The 17,176-nt window shown below is 34.2% G+C and overlaps 2 protein-coding genes across 2 annotated transcripts; both read left to right on the plus strand.

Moving 5' to 3' along the window:
* Positions 1-645: 645 nt before the first annotated feature.
* On the plus strand, positions 646-2,851 carry LOC134265415 (cytochrome c oxidase subunit 6A2, mitochondrial-like). The gene is made up of 3 exons (XM_062747623.1): positions 646-802; positions 1,879-2,018; positions 2,648-2,851. Exons 1-3 carry the CDS (start codon positions 670-672, stop codon positions 2,777-2,779), a joined length of 405 nt encoding a protein of 134 aa, XP_062603607.1. The 5' UTR covers positions 646-669; the 3' UTR covers positions 2,780-2,851.
* Positions 2,852-6,666: 3,815 nt separating this feature from the next.
* LOC134265416 (phosphatidylinositol 4-kinase alpha-like) lies at positions 6,667-16,267 on the plus strand (the record flags this gene model as incomplete). The annotated part of the gene is made up of 15 exons (XM_062747624.1): positions 6,667-6,753; positions 7,400-7,516; positions 7,663-7,756; positions 8,272-8,357; positions 8,535-8,607; positions 8,834-9,318; positions 9,475-9,546; positions 9,837-9,936; positions 10,234-10,431; positions 10,515-10,615; positions 10,783-11,039; positions 11,234-11,329; positions 14,584-14,767; positions 14,967-15,070; positions 16,108-16,267. Coding segments are annotated over exons 1-15 (2,214 nt in total), but the record flags the coding sequence as incomplete, so codon positions are not given.
* Positions 16,268-17,176: the final 909 nt, after the last annotated feature.

Genomic DNA, 17,176 nt, shown 5'->3' on the forward strand with positions numbered 1-17,176 from the left:
TCAGAAAATGATTTTCTAATATCAGAAATTCGAATTCTTGATATCAAAAAATCTCGTTTATTTTCTTATATCAAAAAATATATTTTCTGATATCAGAAAATGATTTTTTGGGATATCAAAAAATCCAATTTCTGATATGAAAAAATTATTTTTGATATCAGAAAATACCTTAAAAATATTAAAACGGTGTCCCATGTTAAACTCCACGCGGAAAAATCCTAGCTGTGTCTACATATAAAATCGGCATTGAAAATCGAAACGATGATACAGTAGAGTCATCACCCTTAGTCTATACTTAATTAAGCATGACATCTACTAAATGTTAGATTTTGAAATATCTTGGGTTATATATTATTATTATTATGTTTTGTTATTGTTAATTTATGTTTAATATAAAGTGTTCCAAATAAAACTAAAGGCTTCTTTTTTTTTCCTTTTTTAAATGACTGATGACTCTTAATTTTTCCTTCTTTTAAAAACTGAAGAAACCTGTTAATTTGAAAAAATCAATATATCATGATATGTTGTTATTTTTCTCAGAAAATACAATTTTATGCCCCAAATTTAAGACTACTTTGAGTTTATGCCACTTGAATATATATTTTTACTATGATAATTAGTCGGGATCGGAATGCAAGTAATGTTTCCCAGGGTCGGTTGAAAAAAAAGATGGCGCTGGTTCTTAGAAGGACCACTGGTGTTTGTAGGCCACTTGCAAGACGGTTTGCAACTGAAGTGGACGCAAATGTGAAAAAGTCAGAAGTTTTTCTTCCCAAAAAAGCTGGGAGGGATCCTCACAATGGTATGGAATTAGGTTTTATGAAGTTTTCCACGGATTTTGTGACTTTCCTCCCAAGGTCAACCCAGGGTCCTGTATTCTGTGACTGTATTTTTCGTCGTTTATCAGAATTAAAACAATATGTAATCTTTGTAGATAAAGCATATGTTTTTTAAAGTACTAAACTGAGAAATCTGCTAATTAAGGTACAAAGTAATTATCTGGGAACAAATTCGGACCGTCCTAACTCAGAAACTAAAGTTGAAAAAAAAAATGGGAAATTGTTAGAATAAGGTAGTTAAGTATCTTAATTTAATTTTCACCACTTTAATTTTAATATTCATATCATTAGAGCAACCGGGATCATTCTGACTAATATCTGCTTAATATACAGAATCTCAAAAAATGTCGGCATATTTTATTAAATTTTAAAGAGTGACAGACAAAGCAAAGGTATAGGGCCTAATATGATGTTCTAATAACCAATGTCACATGGCAGACCTTACAATAGTAAGAATATGTCCTATATTGGCATATAGATGTAATGCAGAAGTAAGAAGTTTGAAAGAATAAATAACATTTTATGAAAAAACAGAAGATCAAATCCTCTATCATTAAAATGATTAATGCCCTACAGTCGGACCCAGTTTTACCTGGTGAGGGCCTGCCCTCAAAAACAGTTGAACAGATTAATCTAACTAGTAAAATACCTGCCAGATTAATCTTAAAAAGAAACATTTTTGGTATCGGAGTTACCTGCTATTGCATGTAAGTGGGTTAAATTTTAGTGATGACCTTAGTTTCAAGGGAAAAAAACATGTATGATAGAAATGAATACTCTATCTTCATGATTTTGAATGTTTTAAATTTTGGCAAATATTCAGAGTGAGAGTTCTGTGTATCAGTTGTCATATTTCAAACTTCTTTTGATTTTCATAGCTATATTCCTTACAATGTGAATTAAATGCTGTCAAAAGAATTAATATAATGCAAAAGATGAAATGGACCAATCTTTACACTCTTCAAATTTGTGCAATTTAAATGAAAATCTATGATTATGATAACACACAATACAAACATGTACAAAATCTTCCTTCCAGAAATTGGAAAATGGAATAGCATCTCCTTCTTCCTTGGTATCCCTGTGTGCATACTGACACGTATCTACGAGAAGATGGATGAATCACATGGAAAGAGACCAGAGTTTCGACCTTACTCTCATATCCGCATCAGGAAAAAGGTGAGAGATTACAGACATACAAACAATACACAAAAACACACAGAAATCAAATCAAATTGAGAATTTCACTTTTTACTGGGAGAAAAATTCAAAAAGAAGCAAGAATTTCACAGTAGTTTAAGACTTTTACAAATCCCAAATCAAACAGCTCTTTGAATTAACAGTTTGTGTTTCGTTTCTTAAGTTAATTTAGCTTGCTCAAAAGTTGTTCTTTTGTTCATACTAGACTTTTCTTCAAGGATTTTACAAATTAAAAATGAACTATGGGAGAAGGGAGGTTATGGGTGAGAAAGATATTTCAATTTGAATATTGCAATACCGATAATGTCTTCAAGAAAACCACTGTCACATTGGTTTATGTAAGAATTGCTTCTTGAATCTTGCTTCTTGAATCTTGATTGATGAACAAGCATTTTATTAGAGAAAGGATTCCAGGAATGATTTTGAGATTGTGTTTCTGTGTTCCATCCAAAACCAAGAAAAGCTTCAGTTATTGTTGCCATTTTTCAATGAAATTTTTACAAAGAATGATATGAAGAAAGAATACTCCACAGCAGTCATTATATGTAGGTGATAAGATTTATAATTGTAATTCTACCAGGTACTTAAATGCAATTTCTGACTTTTAGGCTTTCCCCTGGGAAGGTGGAGAGGAGAAGACCCTGTTTTATTGTCCAATCACAAATGCGGGCTCACAGGGATACTTGGAGATGACCCCCGAGGAAGAAATTAAGTGGTCAAAATACATGCATGGACACTAGAAAAGAGGAAAAGACACTTGTGATAAAAATTCTGTGGACTTTTAAGTCAAATAAATTGATTTGTAATGTTAAGCCAGTTCCTTGTTCATGGTTATAAATGACAATTAATCTAATCATTACCACTATCTCTATATGATACATTAGTAACTGCAAATGATGATCTGGGCATAAGAGATTTGATAAAGGTTCTTTCTTACAATTTATATTTTGAACAAGATGTGTTCAAAACCACTGATACCCCTGTATGGTAGCTCATGGCAAAGAACGTTTCTCATACACTTTACAAGTATATATGCAAATTAAACCCGCCAATAAAAATACCTGAAATATGACAGTTCTAGCTCAAACCCACTGGTGAGTAGTTTCATAAAAGTAGAATTTTTCCACTTTCTAGCATTGGTCAATTAACTACCTTTCTCTCCCTAATTCTAGGCACATTATTGAACTAATCTGTGTATTTTATCCATCTCCAAACCCTTTATAGTCGTCTCTACAAGTGATAAACTCGCTAGATTAAAATTATTTGTTAGATTGCTAAAAATTCACTTCATGTGAGGTTATTGCATGTAGAGACTATAAATGGTTGGGAGGTGGATAAAATAAACATATTGGCTACAGAATGCGTCTAGAATTAGGGAGTGTAAGGTAGTTGATTGACCAATGCTAGAAAGTGGAGAAATTCTCCCCAAAAGTGCGCAAAAAATATTGCGCCGTAAATTGCACCTTTTTTTGCATTACGGGATCTGTAGCGTTATGGTCAAAGACAAATATATAAAACCCATAACGCTACAGATCTGCAGCTAGGTCAAGTTCTGTGTTAGGTACGATCGAATCATCTTTGACAGAGATATGCCCCTTGGATTAAAAAAAAATTCCAATTATTTGCAGTTTCCGTTCCTTTTTTTCTCAGATATTGCACAAACTGAAATGAAATTTGGTATACAGATTTATCATATGAATATCTAGGTCAAGTTCTGTTTTGGGTACGATCCAGCAATTTTTGACAGAGTTATGTCCTTAGGATTTAGAAAAAATTCCAATCATTTGGGGGAGTGGGGCATAGGTATTTTACAAATATCTCGTTTCATTTTGACTTTTTGCTCACTGCCAACTGCCTTTGCTTATAGGCGATATCGCTTTTCATAAACTTTAATATATTTTATACGCATGCATGAATAAACCCTATGATAACAAGAATATTACAATGATAGCAAAAATTGACAGATTCAAGAATTCAGAGTAAGAAATACATAGGAGGAAGGAATATTTCATTTTTAAAAAAAACCCTCTGATTTCCACATTTACTTGCAGGTAAATAATTCAAAAGCTTTCTTTATGGAGCAGAGAAAAGGCTTAACGTCACTGAGAAAAATTGGGAAGGGGACAAACTTTTATTTAGGATCTTCATTTAGAGGCATCTGGATTTAGAGGGGGTAGAATTTTTCGATATTTGGCTTATTGAGCGTCTGATTGAGAAAAATGCAGCTAGGTGTCTGTGATTCATCGAAGAATTCATTTTTAAATTGTATTGTTAAATCTTTTACCCTTGGTTTTGTTATGTTTATAATTTTTCAGTGGTATTTCAAAAATACATATACATGCACCAACAATTAAATGTTGGATTTATCAATGCTTATTTAACTACTCCAATTTGTATATTTAATCATTATACATGTAGTTCTAGAAATCACGAATGATAAATTTCCTTAATGCTCCAATTTTGATAAATATTTTAAGAACTACGCACACTAACTCTCATCTTCGCTAGCCAAGGGTTTCTGATACGCTACTCTCCTCATGAACATGGAGAGTACGCGTATCAGAAACCCTTGGCAGGCGCGGATCCAGATTTTTTTTTTTTAGGGGGGGGGGTTCCACCCCGGTCAAAAAAAATCAAAAATTTCTTGACAAGCAAAAAAAAAAAAAAACTAAACTCGCCCAAACGTCAAAAACCTATTTCGTGGGAAGGGGGGGGGGGGTATGACTTCTATTGCCTCCAGTCTTTTACTTTTCATACCTATTAACCTTGTAAATTCCAGGGGGGGGGGGGTCCTGATCGACCCCCCCCCCCCTCCAGATCCGCGCATGCTTGGCTAGCGAAGTTGGCTAACTTTTGATTCACGCCTTAATTTCCATGGCAACGGATTCAAAAATAGGGGAATGGCTTCCAAAAAAAACTGACACCACGCAGACCAAAACGTCCTATGAAAAAATAAAAATAAAAAACTGTACAAATCCTAGAATTTGTCAATGCTCAACATTACCCGAAGCAACTAACCAAAAGGGGGGGGGACCACATTCCAACATTTACCAAAGCAAATTACTCCGAAAAGTCAGTGCCCCTTATTTCATATGATATGCAAAATTTGTTCAAGAAGATCTAACACTTGCTGTTTATCATTAGGTAGGGGTAAAAAAAAAAGTATATAACGTCAGGTGCCTGTGACCTCCAACTCGACATTTAAACACTGAGTATATCGACGACGCATTGTGGTTATTTCCATTCATATGTCGACATGATTTATATCGGTTAGCTTGAAGTAAAAGACACCATGGAGTCTGACACAGCTGGTTCATACGATGAAATAGTATTTGTATATTTTACTTGACAAAGACATCAATTAAAGAAGGTAAACAACAATGCCTTATGATAAGTGCGATGACTTAAACTTTTCAACTTCCCTTACTTATGCAGTAATATACCCTTTACATTATCATCTGCATACTGGGTTTATATACGCAAGAGGCATCTTCGCTAATTACCAAGATGCGCAAGAGGATGCTCTAGTATGTATGAACAATTTCTAAAACGAGGCAAGAAAATTATTGACAAACAAGCTGATGAAGACAAGATTATCAACAGTTTAATTTAAAGTCGTCATTTCGTTTGAAAGTTCTATGGTCGTAAAAATGTCAGCAAATACAATCAATGGCCATCATTAGGTCAAATATGCTGACTGACGTTTTTATTCAAATTGTTAGGCCATTATACGCACCGAATTGAGGACGGATTTATACGATCGTAAGGAGCACACAACAGGAGGGGGTGGTGGTCGGCAGGGGATGCTCACTCCTTCATGACACCTGATCCCACCTTTGATGTTGCAGAGGTCAGCATTTGCTCTACTACAGATTTATAATTGTTTAATGGAGTTTTGAGCTTTAAAACTGCTTGTTATTTTATATATTTCATGCTGTAGCTCTTGTCCTCCATCCCCATTTTATTTCAAAGCTGTGAACTACATGTAAATACAGTTCGCAGATATAGGTGGTGTTCTAAATATCGTGTAAAAAGGTTATGTAAAAAAAAAAATTAAATGTTTGCCTACATCGCCTTGTGTGCTTTCTCTAACACACATGTGCTGATGCATTGGCTTTTTATCTACACACAATGTCAATTACAGAACATTTCTCTTATAGTGGCCAGAGAAGCACAAAGATGTACCATGGACACGAAGTCTATGGAAGACAATCTTAGCACTGCACGACCAATTCTGCAAAAGACCGAAGTGTGACAACCCCTCTTGGTATAGGCAGGCTTCTTTTATTTAAAAACTTCCCCGTCTGCTGGAAGCCAACCTTAGAAGACAGCAGCACACGTGGGGGAAGTTAAAATAAACGTCAGGGTTAGAGGCATGACAGGTCGCCATGCTTATACCCAGAGAGTGACGAGAAAATTAGATCCCGATGTTATAGAAATATTAATTCGCAATTAGAGTTATTGTTCAAACTTCATCATAGAAAACACGATATTACTTGACCAAAAAAAGAGAACAAACAATTTCGTTTAGATCTAAGAAATGGCAAGAAACTTAAAAAAATATTGTTTTTTTATGTCGGGATCGGGTGAAAAATACATATCTAAGGGAAGTAATGCAAGACAGAACATGGCGGACGACGGCGTTTTATTTGCCAAAATTTTACGTCAGTTTGCAAGATCATCTGCAGCAATCAATCCAGCGCCAGAGGATAAGGTGAAAAAAGATATTTTTGCATAGACAGAATTTTTGGAATGCCCTATACCTTTTCATTTAACCATAATAGATCTATAGGAAGCTACTGACCAGTCGCATAATTTATAAAATTTAATGTTTCGTCCAATATGATGAAAATCCGTAGTTCCTAGAAAGTTCAAATAGTTCACTTCTTTATATTTACACATCATTTGAATTCAATTATTTTTATATAGATTTTTGCTATGACACTTAATCTATAAATTGCTTGTTCATAACCTGAAAGTTTAAAGAATCTTAACATCCTGCACATATTTTGGTAAATAAACATGTTAAAGGTAACGTCAGAAATCAAAATGAAAACTCATTAATGGCCTTATATTAAAATTTCTTGATGAACATTTGAGATATTGAAATGTTTCACTTCTAAAATCCAAGATTCTTAAAACTGCTTCAGGTTTTAAACAGGCCATTTGCAGATGAAGTGTCATACCATAAATCTATTATTTATTAGGGTACAAGATGTGTAGATGTACACAATAAAAAAGAAGATGTAAAAAAAAAATCTCCATGTTGGTTAACTAATCACTATTATTATGTTAATTAAACAATTGGAATCGACACACTTGATTCATACAGTAAAATAATATTTGTACAACTATTTCAGATTGCCCGGTTATTTTCATTTTGCCCCAAGGAGATTAATGGCGGTTTGACACTGGACCAGAGGGGTCAAGATGCAGTGATTTCCCTTGGTATATTCCTGCTGGAATCTGACTTGCAGGTAATACAGGCATTATTAGATGACCTACCCCGGTAATAATGTATATCTTATAATTAGTTTAATGTACAAAAAGTTTTGTGTGCTTGTTTATGCATGCCTGTATGCAATAATCAGAAAAATAACATAAACTGTGATTTGTTGTTTAGAATAAAGACAAGATAGCACCATATTTGCTGAAAGTTTTGAGATGTCTGCCAGCTTCACAGTGGAGTGGGAAACATAAACCAGGAAAAGGACAAAGTTAGTGATTTTATTGTTTTTATCTACTATAGAAACACAAATTTTCATGGGGATCAAATTTCACTGATTTGTTATCTAAAATGGTTTCGTGAGCTTTAAATTATGTCCTTTCGAAAGTAACATTATTCAATATAAAGTAATATGAAAATTTCGTATGGGATTTAATTTTGTTGATAATTAATTGCAAAAAACAAAATAAATGATATTAAATCCACAATGAAATTTTCTTTTTAAAAAAAGGATTATCATATAGTAAAAAAAATTATGGGTGTCAAAGAAGAAAACACTGTTAGTTGTATAAATGGTTAATATTTTCTATGAAAAAAGTACCGATTAACACCCTAATCCCCACCCTACCCACTGCCATTACATTTCTAGCTGGAACAGCCCTTATTGACAAACATAGTATGATGAATTTCATTGTTTTATTATTGTTTATTAATGATTCAGAACAAACTTTATATGTGGATCAGTAAGCAGACAATAAGTCTAAAAGTTATTTTGTTAATTTCTAGCATTACCAAGATGTGAAAACTTCAGCTTTTGTTTGAATACAATACTAAGTGACTTGGCATTCAAAGATGACAACTTGAGAGATGAGGTAAATTATCAAGGAACTTGAAGGCAGAACTTGAACTAAGTTCTGTATATACCAATGTGACATTTTTTTTTTACTTCATCAGTAGGGAAATAATCTATGTATTTCCTTGTCTTTGTAATAAGTTAATCCCCCAGTTTTAGTTTATGGTTTTAGTTAAGATATTCTCATGTTTTGCAGGTTCTCAGTACACAGTTAGATGTCCTGGAAGCTTTAATTAACAAGTGTGAAGACACAGATAATTCCAAAGAAGGTTGTTATGGTATTTTAAAATTCATATGCTGTAAAGATGTGTAATTTTGATGAGGAAAAATAAAATGAATTATTATTACTGAAAATTAAGTAAAATCAAAACAAGCCTAAGTTACTTTCATACAGTCTGACTTGTAAACTTTTTCATTACTATAAAAAAATTAAGTAGATATTAATTTCTAGGAAAATCATATTGAAGTAAATCATTTTTCTTTTTTTTTTTTCAGTGAAGCTCTCCTTGATAATTATTCCCCTTCTGTTTGGTTTGATTCGAGCCCTGGGCAGATCTAGTGATGGGATCAAACCCCTGATATCTTTACTGTATCCATCAGAATCTGTCCAGAAGGAACACGGCACACCTAAAGATGACAAAGAGGAAGAGGAGGAAGAAAAAACCTTCACGTTCCGCTCGATCCTCCCCCGCACTATCTCCACTCACCTCATCTACTCTGACCCCGTCTCCCCTATCACGCCCACGGGAGGGAGCCTGTCTGAGTTCCCCACGATGCGGTACAGGGAGCGGTCCCCCTCTCCCCTGGGGGTCCAGACCCCGGTTAAACCAGGCCAGGAGGAGGACGTGGAAGCCTCTACCTACTACTTCAGTAAGATTGCCTCCAGCTTTACTTGTGTAAAGCCCTGGGGATTTGAAATCATCCCAGAAAGAGATCACTTGGTTTTCTCCCAAACTCAACTTCAGCGACTTGTATCTCTGGTAAGTAAATTAGTGCATGTTGATTCTTTACATAATTTAAATTCAAATGACATGTATATTTTGTTGTGGTTTTACTGGTCAGTTACATGTATGTTACATGTAAACAGTAAATGGCCATAAATAAGCGAGGAATCATTTCATTTTTTTAAATTTCAGACAAAGAGGTTGCTCAGCAAAGAGGTTTTAGGGAATGTCAACACAGCTTTTACATGGATGATCAGTGTTGAAGTAAGTTGAAGTCATTTGTAAGGAATATCTAATACTTCATTGCTAAAATTTTTAAAATATTTCATCATCTCTGTGATTCAAAAACTTCTTTCTTACTTTTAACTTTACTTGAATTGGTATTCACCCTTTATTTTCTTTTGGTTCAGTAAAATTTAAATGATAATTAGTAACTAGTAATAAGAACTGAAAATTTATTTACATGTATAAATATATGTATGTATATGTATGGATACATGCTTGTATTTTATAACCATTTGAATTGTCTAAATCGTCTGATGGTTTATGAACAGAATGGTAAGAAGTACAGTTGGTGGCCGTACAAGTCTTACAGTGAGGCGGTCACTCTGTCCACGGTCACCATGCTGAGGGACATTCTGGAGCAGGAAAAGGGTAAGTCAGGCTAATGTAAAGGCAGCCAATGTACTATTATAATCCAAAAGATGGCTTTATAGCATTTTTGCATGATAGACAATGTTAAAAGAATAAAAACTTTTAATTATTTACTTAATTTAACAATAAATAGGTATGTGAGAAATACTCATATTGTTTTAAAATTCACACACTAAATATTCATTGATACATTTATATATCAAGGATTTAGATTGCACTCATATATGAAATACATACATGTTTATACTCAGTTGTCAAATGCAGTTAATTTATTTAAATCTCCATTGTAAATTGTAGACATGCCAACCAGTTTTATGACAGAGGTGTATGAATTTTCCAAGACGATGTATTCCTCTGGACAGAATGACCTTGACAAGCGGGGGAAGGGAAGCAGAGAGATGGAGAAGAAGACAGATTTCCACACGTACGAGATGATGGTGCTGAGCTGTGCTGTCTGTGTAGATCTCATGTTCTGGGCAGTCAAGGAAGAGAGAGGTATGGCTAGTAACTAAATAGCACCAATTGTTGAGGTTTCCTTTACTTGTGAGATCTACAATTCATCTTTTTCTCTGCTTCAGAGGCTGAGAGTCTGTGTTTACGACTGACAGAGAAGATTAGTACAAATACGGAGAGGAAGTTATTATTGTCACACACTCCATTACTTCTAGTGGCTTTAGAGGTACAAATCACTTTGTCAAGAGATTCTCTCATATTTCTGAAGTACACATACATTTTATGTAAACAATGTCTAACTGCTCAGAGTATCTGTTACAAGTAATCTTTAGTTCTGTCACTTAGGCAGACTATGAGGTATTCAGTATAGGATATCCTGTTTCTGTATGTTAGTCTTTAGGAAAACTGGCCATCAAGTTTCCACTGTTAGCCTGGACCATGTGCTGCACTCTTCGAGATTTTCTGGTGAGTCCCTCTCCCATTCTTAGTAAACTGAACAAATACGCCTCAGTGGACAGCAGGAGTAGCATCAAGATCACGGTCACAGATACCGGGAAATCTCCAAAGTCTGGCCGCAGAGACCAGCCTCAGAGCAAATTACTCAAGGCTTTAGAAAACATCAGAGACAGTGCCATCATCAATGCCTGCAGGTAGAGTACTGAATTTTTCATCAGTTTTATGTAGCTTTTAAATTTCATGATGAAGCAAACCTAAATGTTTAGTTCAAAGCAGTGGTAGTTACAGTCATTGAATATGATGTATCAGGAAATATTTTATAACGTACTGCATGTGACAAATCGCAAGTAAATGTAAAAAGAATTTTATTTTGTTTATCTTGTTTCAGGGCCCTGAAGGCTTGTCTGGAGGTAGATGAAGACTGTGTCCAGGCGTTCATGGCTTCCATCTCAAACCGTTTATACAGAGCAGAAATGTCAGACAGGTATTACATTGATTATCTTTGATAAAATGTACAAGATTGTGATGAAAAATAATAATATTTATAAGAATTGTTTGTATTTTCATATGTAAGATTAAGTACATGTATAACAGTAATTCGGTCCTCATATAATTGGTACATGTACCTCTTGTGTGTAAATTGATTATTGAAATGGACAAATGCAGTTCTCGGTCTTGGTTGGTTAAGCATGAAATAAATGCTGTATGGTCTCCTAGCTTTATCTGACTTCTATTTTTCTGTTGCATGATGTATAATTTATACGTTAAATCTACATCATTCAGTTTGATGCCCCTTTGATACTTAGGGAAGCTCATTCTTGACTTGCCTGCCTGTCTGTCTGTAGGTTTCTTTGTTTGAGGTCGGTACTTTCTAAGGACAGCTCCCAGTCAGTGTATAAGCTTTAGTTTTGACCATAACTTGGGTTTGTAATGGTTCCTGCTTTATATGTCCAGGTTGTGGGCCACTCTAAAATAGCACCAAAAACATGTGATGTACTCAAGCTGAATTTTTTAATGTTCTAGTAAACTTTAATATCTCAAAGGCAGCAGGACTGTCACAAACTTCAAGATGTCCAATAGTTGACAAAAAAGTAAAAAAAAAAAAAACTTGATCTCACATTCAGTAAACTCCTATTAATAAATCCTTGGTATTCTGTATCATGGCTTTAAAAAAGCGGAGTTCATCTTAAGCTTAGATACAGGTACTACATCTGCACCTTTATAATAAAATAAATTCTTACATCTATGAGATTTACTGTCTTTTATGAAATTTAAATTCAGAATAAAAACTTGTATTATTGCAGTTGCCAGAGATATAAGGGAACATAATTTTTCATTTGATAAGTAAAAATTTGAATTCGAAACTGAGCAGTTAGTATTTTTCCAAAGGTTTCAGGCCCTGAATCTGTCCATGTATGAGTATTTTCGACGACTAAGGTATTAGATGGTTTTAAAAATGTTCTTATGTTCAATTGATTGTTAGTTTTCCAGTTTATATGACTCTAAGGTATTGTTCCTTCTTTGAATTTGAATGACTGAATTCTGTTTTATGATCAGCCTTTTATCAGCTCACTCGAGTATGTGGCTCAGATGAGCTATTCTAATCAAAGTTCGTCTGTCATGATTGATCTATGTGTAGTTTTCATGGTAACATCGAGGAAATAATTTTTAGCCGGGCTTATTGCTCAAAGAGCAATTGCCGGCTTATGTGATCCTGTTCAAGGCAGGATGTTGACCCCATAGTCGCCATTTTAAATTTACGTTCAAAAATATAGTTCTTACTCTCAACCGCTTTTGAGATAATACAAACGCTAAATAAAGCAACAAAAATAAAACGAAGTTTTATCTATATAAAATAAACATTAGTAGTAATGACTTTGAAAACTTCCTGAGTCAAAGAACATAGTTCATTAGCGTAAGGATTTTTGATAATCAGTATTACCGTAGTTCTCTACACATATGAGGTAAAGCAGGAGAGGGAACCAGACTGGCCTGTTTGTTTACATTCAGCTGCGGTACCAGATTAATTCTGATTCTGACAAAATCGGACCGTGGTATTAGGATTGAAAAACTCACTGTCAGTGTCTTATCATTTATATTGATAGTTTTAAAATAATTTTTTAATCAGAATATAAACGTGATTCATGTAAGAAATCCATTCTACTCTGTAAATGAGCCCGGCTCTCTGTACTTCTGAGTACTTTGATTAAAAAGAGGTTGTTCTTTGGAGGAACGAAACCTCTTAAGCAAAAGTTTCCTAAGTTAGTATAGATTCAAGTTAGTTCAAATCTGTTCAGTTGTGCTTAATTGGGGGTTGGGGTTAAGTTTGTTTTTTTTTAATTTTACAAATAATCTATCTGCAAGCATTATAATATCATTTGTAAAGTTAATGATTGTAGGCTTCAGTTTAATATGGTTTTTGCAGTTTTACATCGAAATATATTTGAAAATTTAATAGAATTTTTTTTGTACAGTATAGTTTGGCAAGGTGAATATTTAGACTAAAGCATGTAAAATTAATAGAACAATCTTCTTTCTTTGCTACTTGAAGAATTTTCTTTATTTGGGGGCACATGAAGGGTGTTTTTAAATTTTCATTTGACAGAATGCATACCCGTATGTCTTATGTGAGCTTTGTGGCACATGGGGCCTTTTATTACCAAAGTTTATAAAATGCTATAAAGTTTTATTCTTCCTGAATCCTGCAGGAGTGGGAAATCTGCAGAAGAAAGGTGGAACCAGTTGAAACTGGTTATGAAATTCATTCGACCGTCATCTGGAAACCTCGAACTGCAGGATGTAGAGAGGCAAAGCTAATTTATCCTAGAGATTTAGATATTGCACACTTAACTTTTCATAAACCCTGGCGGCAGTGTTTTGTACACACTGTGTTGTCATATCACTGCTTTCAGATTTTATTTACAGGTTATAAAATTAATATGGTGGGGGATGTTGTGTGTGGCTTTTAATTCAGTAAATAAATTAGATGCAACTTTTAATCAAATTAAATGTACTGGTAATAGCATCTTAGAGTATTATAAGCTTACTAAATTAGAGAAAAAAGGAACATCAAGGGTAAAATTAATTAGACTAGAAAAAAGAATTTTTATTTGAAAACAAATTAATCTGACTTTGATATGAAATGCCAAATTTCATTTTCTTTAAAGCATTTTCCTCTTTGCAACAAACAGAATTTTAATTGAAGGGGTATTTTCATGGTAGAGAATTGATAACTTGATTTACTAATACCTGAAAAGGAAAATAAAACCAACTTCTTTCTTAGTTAGAAATATAAGGTGCTTGTTTCTTTACTTACAAATTGCTTGTCTATATGGAAATATCTTTGCTTATGCATGTAATAATGTTATATTCTATGTATTTATCAAGAAGTAGTCATTTTTTCCTCTCAAGAAGTATTCTACTGTATTTAGATCATCACTGTTAGTATTAAGATGCATGCATTAGTGCTTGAAATACTCTGTTGTATGCTAGTGAAGTTTATGTTTTTAATTTTTGTTTGGGGTCACTTTCTTTTGATGTGCTGTGAGATTGAATTTAATTTTGAATGCAGTTTTTTTCTATGGCAACTGATAAAAGCTCTCAATGATAATTATTTTCTTTCATTTCTTTTGCATTATTTTTCTGTACTTTTATTTGGCATGTTATGCTGTATGTATACATGTGATAACATGTGACCCTCCTGTATAAATTCTGACGTCAGACTTGATGTTATAACAGGGAGTCTAACTTGATCTCCACCAACACGATCCTGACCCTGGGGCATGTGGCAGTGGCACTGAAAGACACCCCCAAGACGGTGGAGTCAGTCTTACAGATCTTCCAGCAGCGGTTCTGTTCCCCACCCTCACAACTCGACGTCCTGATTGTCGACCAACTCGGCTCCATGATCATCGCCGGATGTGTAAGTGTTGAAAAAAGGATATACAGTATGTGGGTAGTTTTCCTACACTGTTTCTTTTTATTTACTGGTATTGAATCTGACAGTGACCTTGTTGATGTTCAATGCTTTGGTGTATTTTAAGTTAACTGTACCTACCCCAGTAATTAATGTGAAATTTTGTTTGGAGTGATTTTTAATGTTTATGTATTATTATTTATAGACCACTGTGTACAATGAGGTCATGAAGATGTTTGTTCAGATCAGTATAGAGAGTAGTTCTCCATACAGCTCAGGGGAGAAAGATGAAAAGATCAGAGGATACAGGTATCGTAAAAGTGGTTGTATTGAATTAAAAGGTGGAATTTTCTTTTACAGACAAGTTTGCCATACTGTTATTAAATGATAATGCATTTGGCTTTTGGCAGACAAGTTTCCTGCTTTATTGTTCAGTGATAATTCATTAATTTGGCTTTTTCAGCCTGTTATTTATATAATAGTGTTGCATTATGCATGTTCTATGCCTAAATAGTAGGCAGGGTTTGACACATGGTGCACGAGCCGGAGGCGAGTGCACTATGTGTCAAACCCTGCCTACTATTTAGGCATAGTACATGCATAATGCAACACTATTGTTATTATTATGCTGACTGTTGTAAATATTTATGCGCAATCCATTTGACTTTTTCCTGAAAATATCGGTGCTAACACAGCGCGCTTGCAAGAACTCATTCAAAATCTTCATGCTAAAATTCGTTGCATGCTTAGTTATTTTGGTTACTAGTATTTTTTCTCTAAATAAGTCGGGATTTTCTGTCCCAAAGCAACTCATCTTTATTTTCTGTTTTGTTATTTGTTTGCAGACGTCGATTCTCATTGATAATTTTCTTTACATCCTTCAATCAAGCGTCATATAAAAAAGCGTTTTAATGACCCTATGAAATCAGTTCATCTAACGATCTGTATGTAATTAGTTTGAAACTTTGTTGTATACATTAATCTAAAGTTCCTTAGAATAATATAACTATTTTCAAATAATATTTGTCTATTTTTTCCTTCTTGTGTCAATTGTATAAATTAAGTTTATATATTTAATAAAATACCCCTAATCTGTGATCGTCTCTGTGGCTTAATCGATAATGCATCGGACTGACAATCTCATGATCGTGAGTTCGATTCCCGGCGTGTGCATCGAAGAATTTTATTCAGTAAATAAAGCCGTGCACTATTTTGGCATAGTATGCTTACGCTATATAAATGCTTAGACCACTATGCGAGAATAGTAGGGTATGGGTTATATAGAGACAAACTGACAGGAAGCATAATGATTAATGATAATGCAGTAATGATTTGACTTTTGACAGACAAGTCTCCCAGACGGTGATTAACGCCCTCGCTAACATTGCCTCCAATGTACAGGGGACAGAGGACCAGAATGAGTTGCTGGTCCGACTCCTAGAACTGTTTGTCAACATGGGACTGGCTGCCAAGCGAGCCAGCGACAAAAGCTCCGGGGCCATGAAGGTCAGTCTGATATAAACAGACAATAATAGATAAAATAGAAAAAAAAGCTCAGGGGCCATGAAGGTCAGTCTGATATAAACAGACAATAATAGATAATTTAGAAAAAAAAGCTCAGGGGCCATGAAGGTCAGTCTGATATAAACAGACAATAATAGATAAAATAGAAAAAAAAGCTCAGGGGCCATGAAGGTCAGTCTGATATAAACAGACAATAATAGATAAAATAGAAAACAAAAGCTCAGGGGCCAAGAAGGTCAGTCTGATATAAACGGAGAATAATAGATAATATAGAAAACAAAAGCTCAGGGGCCATGAAGGTCAGTCTGATATAAACTGAGAATGATGATAATATAGAAAAAAAAAGCTCAGGGGCCATGAAGGTCAGTCTGATATAAACAGACAATAATAGATAAAATAGGAAAAAAAAGCTCAGGGGCCATGAAGGTCAGTCTGATATAAACAGACAATAATAGATAAAATAGAAAAAAAAGCTCAGGGGCCATGAAGGTCAGTCTGATATAAACAGACAATAATAGATAAAATAGAAAAAAAAAGCTAAGGGGCTATGAAGGTGAATCTGATGTAAACAGACAATAATAGATAATATAGAAAAAAAAAGCTCAGGGGCCATGAAGGTCAATCTGATGTAAACAGACAATAATAGATAAAATAGAAAAAAAAAAAGCTCAGGGGCCATGAAGGTCAGTCTGATATATACAGACAATAATAGATAAAATATAAAAAAAAGGCTCAGGGGCCATGAAGGTCAGTCTGATATAAACAGACAATAATAGATATTGTTATACCCTTATAAGTATCATTCTATATATTTATTACTTATAAAAAGTCCAACAAAAGAACTGTTAGTTACATCGGTCTAACAATTTCACTATTGACCGGTCTTACATA

This window comes from Saccostrea cucullata, unplaced genomic scaffold (assembly GCF_032062105.1).
Source record: "Saccostrea cucullata isolate Sc308-1 unplaced genomic scaffold, CSIRO_AGI_Scuc_v1 ctg10482, whole genome shotgun sequence".
Classification (NCBI taxonomy): Eukaryota; Metazoa; Mollusca; class Bivalvia; order Ostreida; family Ostreidae; genus Saccostrea; species Saccostrea cuccullata.

Bases quoted from the DNA above. Each gene is read 5' to 3' on its own strand.
- LOC134265415 (XM_062747623.1), top strand. From the start codon at position 670: ATGGCGCTGGTTCTTAGAAGGACCACTGGTGTTTGTAGGCCACTTGCA. The intron at 803-1,878 runs GTATGGAATTAG...TCTTCCTTCCAG, and splicing joins TGGGAGGGATCCTCACAATG to AAATTGGAAAATGGAATAGC. The intron at 2,019-2,647 runs GTGAGAGATTAC...TCTGACTTTTAG, and splicing joins ATATCCGCATCAGGAAAAAG to GCTTTCCCCTGGGAAGGTGG.